The sequence below is a fragment of the Stegodyphus dumicola genome, chromosome X2, assembly GCF_044657685.1.
Source record: "Stegodyphus dumicola isolate Sdum_Otavi_A_Nest chromosome X2, ASM4465768v1".
Taxonomy (NCBI): domain Eukaryota; kingdom Metazoa; phylum Arthropoda; class Arachnida; order Araneae; family Eresidae; genus Stegodyphus; species Stegodyphus dumicola.
Window position 1 is genome coordinate 106930110 of NC_140781.1, and position 14986 is coordinate 106945095.

A 14986-nucleotide genomic window follows, 5' to 3' on the forward strand; every position below is an offset into this window, starting at 1 on the left:
GGAGATTAGAGAATGTTTCATTGTTACTTTTCCCAATCATTTGTTTTGTTAAAATCCCCAAAATAGAATTTAACTTTGATAAATCTTCCATTAGTAATGCATGTGATGTCTACAAAATTCTAAATGCTCCAAGAAATTAATTTTGACTGTAGTTCTCTTTGAGAAACAAATTATATGTATAAGCCATTCTCAAATATTACAAAATAATAATTAAAAAAAATTTTACAAACACACAATTCAGAAATGCAACAGGTATTAGAATAACTTTCAGAATAACAGCAACTAAATTACTGATTCAAAAGAAATATTCTTATTGAATAAAAATTAAACAGTAGTGGCACAGTTTAAATGATACAGATAAAGCCTTTTTCACTTTTTAATCATTTCCATTCTCAAAGAGGAAAAAATATATCCATTAATATTATTCATAAAATAAAATACAACTCATTCATAGATAGCAATACAGTTATAAAAACTATGCACACCAGAAACATATATCAATCAGAAAAAAAATAACATTTTGCCTTCTAAAAACTTTTCGTTCGGAATTGAAACAAAATTTTACTTGTTTTCACTTTCAATGAAAACAAAATTAATCTGCAATTAGAAAAAAGAATTAAAGCACAGGAAATTCAAATAAAAATCATATATTTAAAATAATGTAAGACAATATAAATTTTTAAAGTGCAACATTGCTAAAAGGAAAAGAACTAGAGCTTATATATATATAGCTATATTTTTATTCTGTTTCGTTTTTATGACAGATTCCATTCCAAATTATTAAAGATGTTATATTTAGAATATTGTATTGCATATTAACTGAAATTTTTTCTGTTATCTTCAGGTGAAAATGAAACTGATACTTCGTGCAATTTCCAAAATAATCTTCGAGTGGACACTTCACTAGTAGAAGTATTACCTAAAACCTGGAAAAGAATACGAGTCAATATTCTGGAGTCTTAAACATGTTTTTTTCTCAACTGGATAAATCATTCGAGTCATGCACTGGGTGGCCAGCTGTAACCAGGACAAAGAATATATATTGTTAAGAAAGAAAGCTTCGCAGCAGTAGGAGTGGCTCCCTCCGAACGAAAAGGGACACAACTGCGCATGCGTGAAATATCTGTCGCCGAAAAGCGCCAAAGCTCGAAGCTGATGTCGAAGTTCGAACAGGTCCGATGGTCATGTTTATCAAGAGTTTAAAGCTGTGTGACTCCATTTTTTTCCTACATATTGACAGATATAAAATCAGACATCAAACCGCGATATGGATAATACAAGTTCAACTAGTAAAGCAAAAAAGCACGAAAATTAGAGTTTAAATTATCACGAAAAGTCAAAGAACAATTCATCTTAACCCGTGTTCCTCAATTTCCTGCACATGTGGCGAAGGTAGAAAATCTTGGCCAGGTACATCACAAAGGGAGAAATTCCTTGGCGAATTGTCCCTGTTCTTTCTAGCGGCGTAGAAGACAAACTGGTTTACATTACGTTTATGGAGCCTTTCCTTCTTTCCATAGACTTTCTTTGGCCAGGACGCTATAATTCTAAGTCTGTTCGGGTTAACAGTTAAATAGAATTAAAGGAATACTAACTAAACAAAAGACCACCTGAGTTTTAATTAGTTTCGATTCTGAAACACTATTAAAAAACATTACACTTAAGGACATTAAACATTGAAGTTACAAAATAAATCTCTGGGCAGAACACCATGTTTAATACATGACTCCAATACACTGACTGAAAGGCTATTGTCTTTCAGGCCGTCATTCCCTCCGACAGCCGCTAGGTAGTGCACTTAAGAGCCGTAGGATTACAATTATAATAATTGCTTTCCAGCTGAAGTGTATTAACCTTTTACACGCCAAACTATGATGCGAAAGTAAAGTAAACGTTTTGTTGTGAAAAATCGATTTAAAACTCAAATATAAGAATTATGAAAAAAGATAAACAATATTTTTAATGATTTATAACATGTTCCATAAATGGAACATTGGTGGGAAACAGTTTTTTTACATGATTTTTGTAAAACATGATTATCGGCATTCTAATTCGAAGCTTCATTCTTGTCTTCACTTTTTCAGCATTAGCAAGTGAATTTGCCAATGTTATTCGGAAGTAACATAGATTAAGCAGAAAAATAGGGCCTACACCTTTATTACCGCAAAGCTACTCCACCAAAATTTCTTAGGAGAAGATATGAAGCTTCCACAGAAAAAAGCTTTCGTAATAAATTAAAGCAAAAATTACATAGTTGATAAGCAAAAATTTATAAAAGAATTCTACATTAATTGTTAGCAGTTTATACTGAAACAAGGAAAAGAGTTGTAGAAATAAGTAACAAATAATCTCCATACAAAAATTCACACTGCAGGAATGGAAGATGCCGAACTGTTGAAAGTTTTTTTCCAGTTCTTCATAAAAAGGAGAAACTTTTCCTGTTTTATCTCCTAATGCCACTTGATTATTTATAATATGAAAGTATTTTTTCAGTTTTCGAAATCTACTTCTTGGCATTATAGAAGAAACTACTAGGACAGATAAATTTTCTTGAATGCTCCAGTATAAATCTTCGCCGGGTACTCCATGATACCCACTAAACAACAGTAATCCAAAAAACTGTCCAATATCGTTTTCGTCTACTGCTAAAACTTCTCCTTTCTGCATTCCGTAAAGACCTGTCATATTTGCTAAATGCAGCAAATATTCTCTAGTTAGGCATTTGTAAAAAATTTCAACTGGAGATAAAGTAACTAGTTCAGGAAACACTTCGCAAATATTTTCAATGCTGCCAGTTTTTAGCATTTTGTTAAAATTTAAATTTTTCCCCCACCAATGTTCTCTGTTTTTCTCTTTCGCTTAAAATTCTTCCTTCCCTTTGAAGATGAAGGTTCTTGAGGATGGAATGAATCTTGAGATATTTCATCATCTATTTTATTAGAAATTTCGATTTTTCCACATACATCCGCTGACAGAACAGGCTAAAATATATCTTCAGTTACATCTTCCTCATCTGTCAAACATCCAGTTTCTTTTGGAGGCAGTTGACAAATATCAATACACTCTTCATCATCTGATAATGTATAAAAATATACCAATGCTTCTTCAATAGACTGAAATGGTTTTGAATGAGCCATCTTATCAGCGTAGCGTATTTTCACGAACTGGAAAAAAAAAAAAAAAAAAAAAAAAAAAATGCAAACAATGGGAAAATAATGAAATCCACATTCCAAAATATACATCTTTTTCACTGAGTCATAAACAACCTCTAGCGTCTAGCCTATCCAGAAACGCCACCTGCTTTTCTCTAGTAGCTGTAACTCACTTCAAACCCTTATGGAAATGTGTGAAAGGAGAGGGGGGGATATACGGGAGTCTAAAACAGACAGTCATAAACGTCTGTTTTCCACACTTACTGGAACTTTCACAGTTGGAAAATCTTTCTCCATGCCTCTATTCACAGCAATCAAAGTAATTTCATCATGTTAAAAAATATACCTTTACACGCCAATGTTCCCTTTCTGGAACATCCACATTTCTTACCTCATAGTAAAAAATAATAATCATCTTTCTATGATAACTTACGGTCTATGCATAAAATGATCCTTTTTAAATATCCTCATCGAGTTTTAAAAACATGTTGAATTTTTAATTTTATATGAATTTTTGAATTTTGCTCTTAGAAAAGAAGGAAAAAAGGTGAAATAATGAATTTTTTTATCAAGATAATTTTTCTTTTAGAAGAATTATATTGCTACTAAAACATCAATCCATATTTACTCTCCATGTAATAATTTATACAAAGCAATATTAATAAAATTGTGTTTTTTATAAAATTTTAAATTTGATGTTCCATTTATGGAACATTGGCGTGTAAAAAGTTAATTTATTAATTAGATATTTCCATCTTCTTTACCTTATGTATATATGTAATATATTCAGGAGAAGGAATTTTGATTGCGTAGAAGTGTTGATCCATAATGACTAGGAAATTGGAGGCGAAGGCAGATTAAATCTTCAGTTTTATTTTCAGCAACATGTTGCGGTTACACACAAGTCGGCACATTAAATGTGCCTGTTCCAAAGGGCTTATATTTTTGATAGATTTGCTGCAAAAAAGAAGAATCAGACAGACTACAGGCAAAGTGTAGAAAGAATGTGCGTAATGTTCAGGATGATATCTTAAGTCAAACTGAGTTAGTTTTGGCTCTCAAAGCATTTTGATTGGATAGTTAATATTGCTGTAAAATTACTATTGGCTGCTTGAGTTTTAGTTCAGTTAACATCAATGGAATTACATAAGACTCATCTGACATAGATTTTTCTCGAAATGACGTTGTGCAAATAGATGTTGCTATTTTTAGAATATAGAAGGGAAACTAATTTACGCTGCTAATTTCATCTTTTACATATTCTTTATTTTTCTTACATATATATATATATATATATATATATAAAGAGAGAAAAAAGCTTACCTTTATAACTTATTCTATAAAAGAAGACATGAATTTAAAACTTATAAATGAAAAATAATATTTTATGGATTATGCATAAAATATAACTGCGTAAGTGCAGTCGCCTTTCTTTACAGATGCTCTGTATTTTAAGCACTAGGTATTTTTAATCTGTTTCACTTTTTATTTGTTTTGCAGTAACAGTACATTTTAGTTTTATATATTATTTCATTAATACTTAAAGCTTCTAGAAACACAAGAAATTTTTAAAAATTACTTCAGCTTCTATGCAACTAGAGATGTTCATAATATGCATTATAATCTTACTTATCTAAAAATTGCTAACATGCTTTACTTTCATAGTTCATAAGCAGAAATAAAATTTTCCGATAACATCGAATTTAAGTATGTTAAGAGTCCCGTAAGTTAAATACAGAGACATCTGGTGGCAATGAATGCAACTAACCACCGAACTTCCGTGAGCTCAAATCTAACGTAGTAGTGTAAATGGTCGTTCATCTGCGTAGGCGTTTCTCCCAATGACGCTATGTGTTTAAAACGAACTAATGGAAACGAGGCTTAACACTTTTCAAGATTGCTGAATGTAAGCAAACTTTCGACTATGTGATATCATCATCGTGGGGGAGTAACCAAAGTAGCAAGTCAAAGGTTCCAGTCTGTGTTCCATATTGATGCTTCTTTCTGTAGACTGTAGCTACACCTGTCCAGCCTGGTGACTAGAAGATGTCCACATCTGCTTCCACCCGTCACCCATATGTCGAAAAAGAGTCAGAGACTGAGTGCAGTGTGTAGTCGCAAACTGTTGTATTTGAAAGGTGGCTCTAGATTGCTAATGAAGAACGACCTCATGATTTAAGACATCTCTGATGAAATGCTGACGGGTCAGAGTGATAGATATGCGTATCAAACTGAACTCGTATCCATTCGCACTACATACTATAATTCTTGGTGTATAAGTAATTGCTTTATGCAATGAGCGCTCTCCATGATGGCACATGTCTCTCACGATGTTGCATGTAGGAAGTGAAATTTGTCTGGGAAGAGGATCTGCTACCATTCATGCGTCCATGTCGATTCTCATCACTGAATTCGAAGACGCCTGTGCTGTATCATTAAAGCTAGGTAAATCAATGATCTCTATATAATCAGCTCGTGAGACTCAAGACGACTCTCATCGTACGTGCAGACACACTCTGCCACACTACGAGTGTTAAATACTTCGCTAGAGCGCGCGATGTAGCTGTATATTCCGTAAGGACCATTCACGGAAAGTGTTAGTCCTTCTGGGCACTGGTACTTAGTTTGAATATGCCCATGATCTTTCTAGACTAGTCGGTTCTATAATCTAATGACAGTGGTTGAATTTTAATTAATGCCAGTGGAAACTTGACTGTATAATAGACCGCAGTCATGGTATGTTATTATTCACCCACTAATCACATTGGGATATAAGGTACTGTACGCTCTGACTTCTTATTTGGAGATTACGCCATGCATTTAGTCAGCTATAAGTGCAGGCATAAGTGTGCGAGGTACCAGAATATGGCCACATGGTAGTACACGTATAGTCCCACCTCACTAATTGCGCAGCTTCGCCTCAATTTCGATGGGCCCGGGGAGGATGATCTGGGGGTCTCTAACCAACACCTTCTAACAGAAGAAAGCCAGGACACTGAAGCGAGAGGAAGCTCTGACATCACAGGTAGTCGTCTGAGCTACCTCGCTTCTTCCAACAATCTCAAAGCCCCGTAGGTTAGCGACAAACATGGCGCGATTATTTGCGTTAGCGACAAACATGTGATTTTATAATTTTATAGGATGCTTCATAAATGTGCTGTAACCACTTGTTATGGAAATTTTAAATATGGCCCAAACGTTGCTGTGTTTTACTTTTCATCTGAGCCTGAACTGAAACTTAAATGGATAAGGAGTCTAGGAAGGAAAGATGGCTTTCAGCTTACTAAACATATCGAAGTAAGTTCGATTTTTGTTGCATTTTTTATGTTTTGTGTCTCTATCAACTTTTTAATCTTTTAGTGGCACATCTGTGCTGTTTATGTTTTCGTTATTATATTTTAATCTGTTGATAAAATGTTTATGGTTAAAAGATTTTAATCTCGCCTGTTTTTAATTATTTCTAAGAAATATTTTTCTTCAAAGTGAAAAATTTTAATCATGAAAATTGTAATATTAACTTTCTTTAATTCTTCATTTGAATAAAACTAAATATGAATGAAATAAAGTTCCATAAAACAGGAAGAATTATAAATTTAGTAGTTACATAAAAGCCAATAACTTGTAAATGCTTTCTACTATAATGTGCAGGCAGGTTTTGTAATTGTTCCAAATTCATCATAATTTATATGCTAAGTAACTACCAAATGATGATAATAGGTTTCATTTTAAAATTTTCATAATGATGTATAATAATGATGATAAGTTTGGTATCAACATAATTAAGGTTATTGATTATAATCGATACTCAACACATCACTTATAACACTTATAAACAATTATCTCAATTATATAAATTTCTTTAAATGCAAATAATGCTGTAATGAACATGATTAGCATTCTAGGTATTGCAGATCACTTAAGAAAATTATATATGTAACTGAAATCATATTACTGGCTTTTTAATTGGTATTTATTTATCAAAGTACTCATTTAAATCATAGGGCTCTTTGACTTCTGTTACTAAATATTAACATAAATGCAACTATTGTAATCACAACAAGTTAATTTTAAAATATTTTGTTTTACAGGTGTGTGACTTGCATTTTTGAGTGGATGAAGAAGCACAAGAAATGGAAATGTATGAAGGAGGTGTTGGTACGGAACTAGCGGGTAGCCTATTTCGTTTCTTTATCTTCTCGGAGTTTCGACTCAGACGACTACTCGTGACGTCATAATCCAGTGTCCTGGCTTTCTTCTGTTAGGAGGTGTTGCTCTAACCCCTCTTCGATTACCAGCTAAACACACATTAGAGTTTTAGGTTGGCTAGTATTTTAAGTGCCCCCATGCCGCAGAGATTCTATAAACTTATAAACATCCATGTTTCCTCCAGGATACAAACCCAGGCCCGTCTGTATGGTAGCCAGCTTCGCTAACTATTATAATGACGAAGGTGAAACACATTTTCCGTATTGAAAATGTCCTTCTCTCTTCGCTTTCGTGCTAATTCCAGATGGCGTTACAAGCGTCGATTAAATGCATATGCTCTGCAATACTAATAATTTTCATATCCTACCATATGTAGCTTTATGTATTATGCAAATTTCACCTCGATCGACTGCTGCTTTCGAGAACAAATTGAATATATATCGACTGAAATGGAGGAGTAAAGTGAACACGAGCGTAACAATTGTCGAAAGAAATAGTAATGAAATAGGAAGAATTAAGATATAATAATTCTAAAAGCGTTAAGGACTGGACTGAAATGTATGTCATTAACTAATGAAGGCTTTTTATTTTAAATGTGAGAAGTTTCAAGCAAATCCAATTCAACAACTGAAGAAGCAAGCTTTATTGATAATTTTCATTAAATGAGATTTGTTTATTTCTCGTTTTCGAACATAACATTCGTGTTCCTTGACGACAAGTTTTAACTCTGTTTTAGTTTGACCGATATACCTCAAATCGTAGTGATAAGATATGCTATAAGTAGCCTAAAAATTAAAGTGAAAGTTGGGATCTTTAACAATCGAACAACGAATTTTGTTGATAAGTGAAAAAACGACCTGAAAGTTGAACTTCTAGAGAATCCATGCAATTAGATAACTAACAGAAGGATGAAATGAAATGACGGCAAGGTTATTAATGTCGTTTATAACAGCAGCATAACTTCTTTGACAATGGTTTGTTTGATGGCGAAAGGTTTTATCAATGAACATGGAAAAAATCTTTTACTCCTGAAAACCGATTTCAAATAATTAAGTTCACTAGAAAGAAACGCTTCCCAAGAACCAATAGCATGATATAGTAGGTACATAAGAGTACAAAGAAGCGATTGCTTGTTTAGCTAGTTGACATAATTTAGCATGAGAAGCTGAATTAACCGAAAAATGTTTATGGTAAACAGTGGTGCTGAAAATCAGCGTCACTGCGAATAGTTAGAATATCAAGGAAAGGAAGGGAATTGTCAGATTCAATATTAAGAGGGAAACTAATGGCTGGATCAGACGAATTCATGACAGATAGAATTTGGGTTTAATCTCCTTTATTACCATTAAAAAGCTCGAAGGTGTCATTTACATAGCGAATGCAGAGTCGGCATGATAGTTTTTCAAAAAATTTGACCTCAATGTAGTGCATGTAAATGTCAGCAAGTACTAGACAGAGGAGTTACCTATAGCTAACTCTTCAATTTGGCGATAATAATTATTTTGGACAACGAAGTTGGTTTAACTCAAAAGAAACTTTAGTGAGAGGATTTAACTCCTCAGTTTTAGTATGTATGAAATGGAATTCTCGAAGTCTAGTTTCAAGACATTGTAATGCTGTCTCAATTGGAACATTAGTAAACAGTAATTTAAAATGAAAAGAAAGGAAATATACCTGAGCGCTGGGCAGAAAGATCATTAAGTTTGTCAACGACTTCAAAAGAATATTTTATAGCGTAAATATTATTGTAAAGTAAAGGTAAGGAAAATCTAGAAACTAACATTTTGGCTAAAATGTATGATGCTGTTCATAAATTAAAAATTATAAGAGCGGAAAGGAATTCCAATTTTTTTTTAACTTCGAGAAGAGCATGAAACCTAACAAGAGGTGAAACGAGCGATTTTTTTTAAACTGTAGAGAAGTCTGGAGGGGAGGGGACTGAGTTATATGGGAAGACTTAATAACTATTTTAGTTTTCGCAAGGTCAGAAGCTGAAGTATCTTTAGGTACCGAGCAATAAAAGTTCCTTCATTTATCAGTTTCATTACTTCATCAATGCATGTTTGTTTGTTCATGACAACGATCTATCCACCTTTACCAGCTTTGGAAATAATAATGTTATAGACAGTTGTTGTCATTACATAACTATCAGTACCAAAACAACGTTTTCTAATATGAGTTATCCATTCAAATTTGTCAGTGCTTAACATTTGAAACTGCAATTTAAACTCGGAGGCGAAACTAATACCCAGAATGGTGTGAGCGGTTGAATGTCACTCACGTTAAGAAGCATGGAAGAGTAACAATAGTAAACGTTAACTGTTTATAAATGGCGTAACTCTTCACTTACTGTCACTAATGCAATTCTGTAAAATGTTCCCAACTTTCAACATTGGTTAAATATATATATAGTATATACCTTTATTTCCAACCCAGACAATAGTTTTCAAGTTTTTTTATTTGACGAGGAATGAGATATTATATTTGTTTGGCAATTTTCCATGAATATTCTATATGTACTTCCCGCTTATACGTTACATTAGGTTAGGTTAGGCTTCTCTTGAATATGGCAAAGCACACGAGAGTTATCAGTTATCAGTTAAGGGGAGCGGTGCCTTCATGGGAGGACCGTAAGGGAAGCTGCATTCCAGTCATGGTGCACATGCAGAAAACTACGAAAGCCAAGCGTGTAGCCAGCCCGTTCATCTGGCTTCGAAACCCAGGTCTTAGCGGTTTCAACCACTCTGTCGCTGATGGGGCCATGAGTAGGAGTAGATAGCGATTTACTGTTTTTAATGTTAAATTATTTTCTTTTAAGATCTGCGAAATTACTCCATTTATTTTCATTACGTATCCCTTTATTTAAAATTTAAAATCATAAAATGGAAAGAAAATATGCATGTTTGCGTTGATTTGATTAAGCTTTAGATAACAGAAAAAGTTAACGTTACTAATACCTTATATCAACTGAAAACAAGTTCACCGATATTCGAGTACCAGAGAACAAAAGACTGGCCTCATGGGCGTTTTTGTGGTTTTCTTCATGTGTAATGTGGCTACTAGCAAGTTTTTCTTAGAATGTTCTCCTGAGCCCAACGATAAAATTATAATTCCTGCGAATACTTACTCTTCATTCGCACATAAAATGCTATTCTGGAACTTGTTAGTAATTTTACATTATAATTAAATACTGGCAGTATCACTGCAGATAATTAAGGACGATACTGCTCAGGCAAATAAGAAAGTCATTAGGCTCGAGTTCATAGGAACTGTTCCATACCAGCTGAAGGCTTAAGAAATTTGGCATATTCGTATATTTCAGGAGATGATTTTAATCTAAAGCAGCAGGCTGAAAGTTCATTTTTACGCAAAAGTCAGCCTGTTGTATTGTTAAGATAAGAAAGAGCAATATGAATTTCTGACTTGCTTTCACTTCACTGTCATAAACTTGCAATTCAGAATTGTAGATTACAATACTTCAGATTATCGGTGTCACGTTTTCTGCAGGTATATTAGAAACTATCGTCATCCAATATTGATCGATAAACACGTCAGAAAATAAAATTTTATTCAGATACTGATTATCATACTTGAAATATTTGAAGCAACTATTGTTTGATAGAGAGCTGACTTTTCAGGATATAAACTTATCTTTGAATAAAAAAGCAGTTTCTTATTTGGCTCGTAAATATTCTCTGCGGCAGAAAAATGGACTTACTATTTAGATTCTATGATAGTGTATGCTAATATTTGTTTAATATATTATATTAAATTTTTTCAGAAGAATTTAGAATGGTCAGGAATATTGATTAATATAAAATATTTCACAGTACCTTATGCTTGTTCTGCACTAGTGTCTACAGACAGTGAATTCTGTAACTAGAATGATTCACACACAAACACAAACTGCAGCTATATTTGATTTTTTAATTCGTATTAAATTCCTTTTCAGGTAAGAGCCTTACATGCAGAGAAAACAGCCCTTGTTTTATTCCATTTTACAGCTAAGAATCAATATATTAAGGGAAACCGAACAGTTTCTTTAATCTTCAGTTACGTTTCGAAATTTGAAATTTAAAATATTAATTTTTAATTAATATTTTAAATTCAAATTTTAGTAGATGTTTGCTTGCTTTACTGTTTGTCTGAAGATAGGGATGTCATCTTAGCGGGGAAACTGGGGCGTATTTACGTTTCACAAGTAAAAACCATGAAAACGTCTAAGCATTAGCCAACCCATTCAGGCCAGACTACCATTATTCAACTGTTTTATCCCATCGGGCGATTGGTGGGATCTTATCATTTGAAGTGTATTTAATTGGAATACTTAGAGAGTGTAAAGGAAATAACGTAAAGAACGTATATTCAAAAGAGATAAAACTATTATATTAATTTTTATGATAATTTTGGAATATTAAGTTTGGGATTTTCGTTTAGTACATGATAAAATGTACTTATGTTTTAGTCCATCGACCGTGAAAGTTCGTTACCATCGAATTTTTTTGAAGGAACTGATGCCTCTTTATTTAATAAACAATCAACATTCAACCCGCCTCATTTTTGAGCTTCTTCGAAAGGCTAAGCCCCCAGATTTTGCGGGAAGCTTTGCTTAGAACGCTATTAGTACAACTTTTCCGCAGGTAAATGTTCCGATCTATTACCGTTTTGTCGGCCATATTCAGAGGCTTTTTTGACGGTAGGACACCAAAACTTTAAAACTAGTCCACTACTTGTTGTTCTATTGAAAGCGGGTCCCAAATCGTAATCATTTTTTTTTTTTTTTTTTTAACATGCAAAGAAGAAAAACAGCAGCAAGAGTTATCCTTGTTCATATATATCCTTGTTCATATATATCCTTGTTCATAAAAACTAAAGTTAGATCGGAGATACATCAAACGAAAGGGCAAGCGTTATGAGTGTTTTGTTACGTTACGCTTGTCCATAACTGGCTCTAAATCACGCTGCTTGGGGATGGTTTCACGGTTGATGGCATAATACGTAAGTACCCGACAAAAATTTAAAAGAACCTCAAAGTTCTGGTTTGTGTTTTTCCTATTTTCAGTATTTAAATCTGAAGTTTACCGCTCTGATTTCTTTTTAAATAATTATGATAACACCTATTGTTAAAGAAGGTATAAATTATTCATGTAAATATTTATGTTTCCAGTTCCAGTTGCCTCTGTCGCCGCGTCTAGCTTGCTAAGGATGCAAGTTGTATACCGGCTATCGTAACATATGTGCTTCCAGGAGCGATGCAAGTACAAAATGTTTGAGTGGGTCCAGAGTACAGGATGCAAGTTGGCGACTCCTTAGTCACGTGAGGGATGTGAAAAACATTTAACAGAATTAAATAATACATAAAACATAAAATATATATTTTCCCCAGAAAATAGGCCACTATTTACAAGTATATGCCATGCTAAAATAGCAAAAAGCCTTACAAAAATTAGGAAAATATTTAGAATGCTTGCACGATATGAAGTTGTAATAATTTTAAATCCTATGTAGAAAATTTTGTTTTTTCGTTTAATATAAAAGCTGTGAAAAGGCGCAAGTGCTGATCTTCTTGCAGACTTTTATAGTTGAAGAGATTAATATGATTCATGCAATCTTTTGTGCTGTGATGGAATTGCTTATTAATCTTGTGTAAGAACTTTGCAAAGGGTTCTACTTTGAGGTCATCATGAAGACACGTATTCCATACAAAAAACTGGGCATCTGTTATGATATGCAGGTATCTGATTCATGTTTCGAGTTCTGGATATCTTTTTATATTATGCTCCTTATTGTTGGAAAAGCAAGAATTTGCATAAATATTTTTGGTAGGAGAGTGGAGCGAAGGAACTAGTGCCTTGAACTTGGTCAGCTCGGCCACTGTGGGACAGGACTGAAATCTGAACTGAAATCAGATGTGCAATTTGATTCAAATAATTAGGCAAAAATAATTTTCTAGCTAGACTCCACTGATTAAATGTCTGGGTATAAACGTGGCAAAGCCGTTTCATTAAAATCCTATTCGTCCGAAAATTCATCGCACCCGTCGAAGTGCACACTGCACCTCCCACTCCCTCCTCTCCACTCTCCCAGCAGAGGGCTCATGGAGGTAAGAAAGGAAGGAGTGGCCAGCTCAGCACTAAGAGTGAAAAGTTGCTCCGAAGCTTCCGTCCATCATGACAGTTCCATACAAATCGAAAAACGAGACACTTCCGCATAAAAGAAACATACATTGTGTGATGGATAATAGCAATTTGTATAGTTTAGTGACATTTATGTAAAAATCACCTCTTGAATATTTTTCGATAACTAACAACAGCGATTTTGATTATGAATTTGTTTTATAAAACTCTAAGCTGTTGAACTACAAAAATATTATGAAATTAAAGAATGAAAAATACCTTACGGTACCTTTAAAATTGTATACGTCTTTCGGTACCCTTGATAGAATATTCGTTACTTTTATTTTATGTTCCAAAGGCAAAAATGTTTCAAATAAAATAATTTTTTTTGTCATCCATATATTATTGTAACATGTACTTCTTAAGAATTTTTAGAGGAGAGGTTTGGTTTATTTAATTATGGCAAAGCACACTAGGGCTATCTGCCTAAGGGAAGAGATGCCTTCGTGGACGACTTTCTAAAGAAAACTGGATAGGGAAAACCACAAAAACGCCCATGTAGCGAGCCCGTTCGCGGGATTCGAACCTCGGACTGAACTACCAGTGTTCAGCGACTTTACCGCTCGGCCGCTGGTAGGCTTTTAGAGAAAAGACAATATAGTTACTTATATTAAACTCGTCATTTTATTTTTATATAACTGAAAAATAATCACTTTATGTTTACACTTTCTACTTATCAGGGTTAATTGAAAAGTAAAATTACCACAAAATGCTGCAATCCTCGTCAAAATTAATACATATACACACAGATATGCCAATAAGTTAACTTTTTCTTGATTTGTAACCACACATTTGTGTAAAATTATGTACAGTGTCATACAGATGTGAGGAACAGAAGACGGATACTGTGATAATTACTGTGAAGAAATCTAATTACTAAATGTATTAAATTTATAATGATTATGAATATTATCTAAATATATAATAACCTTAACTTTGAGTTGTAAACATAAACTGAAATATGTTGACAAAATGCGTTTATAAAACTATTTAATCAAGAATTATTCGTACTGGAAAGCAATCTGTTAAAAGGTATTGTAATATAGAATATGCATTATATTGTATGAATATGTATTGATTGTGGAATATGTATTGTTGAAATTAAGAGTAAAAGAATTATTCCCCTTACATTTTATAATAATTCTGTTATAAGTTTTAAAAAATTATTTAAAAAAAATCCTTTTCTTATTCCCTTTGAGAAATATTCAGAGAAAGTTAAGTCCTTTTTTACGTATTTCGCTATTAAAAAAAAGGTGTTCTAATTTGAAATGGACTGAATAGAGCATTAATTATAAATTCACTTAAATTTTTCGATTTAAAAGATGCCCCAGAAGCTAAAAAATTATGTCATATTTGAGAAAGTATTTTAGGAAGAAGAAATATCAAATGGGAAACGATAAATGCTTAGTGATATTTACTCCAGATCAAAATTTTTAAAGCTTAAGTTTCATA

At 33.2% G+C, this 14986-nt stretch overlaps 1 protein-coding gene across 2 annotated transcripts in view; it reads left to right on the forward strand.

The window, feature by feature from the left end:
* The window catches only part of LOC118202872 (uncharacterized), a 45235-nt gene extending 43528 nt beyond the window's left edge, over positions 1–1707 (forward strand). For both annotated transcript variants that reach the window (XM_085809320.1, XM_035375081.2), the window contains one exon: positions 845–1707. In XM_085809320.1, coding sequence (XP_085665446.1) covers positions 845–907 — 63 coding nt within the window. In that variant the 3' untranslated portion in view covers positions 908–1707. The remainder of the gene's footprint in view (positions 1–844) is intronic.
* The last annotated feature ends 13279 nt before the right edge of the window (positions 1708–14986 follow it).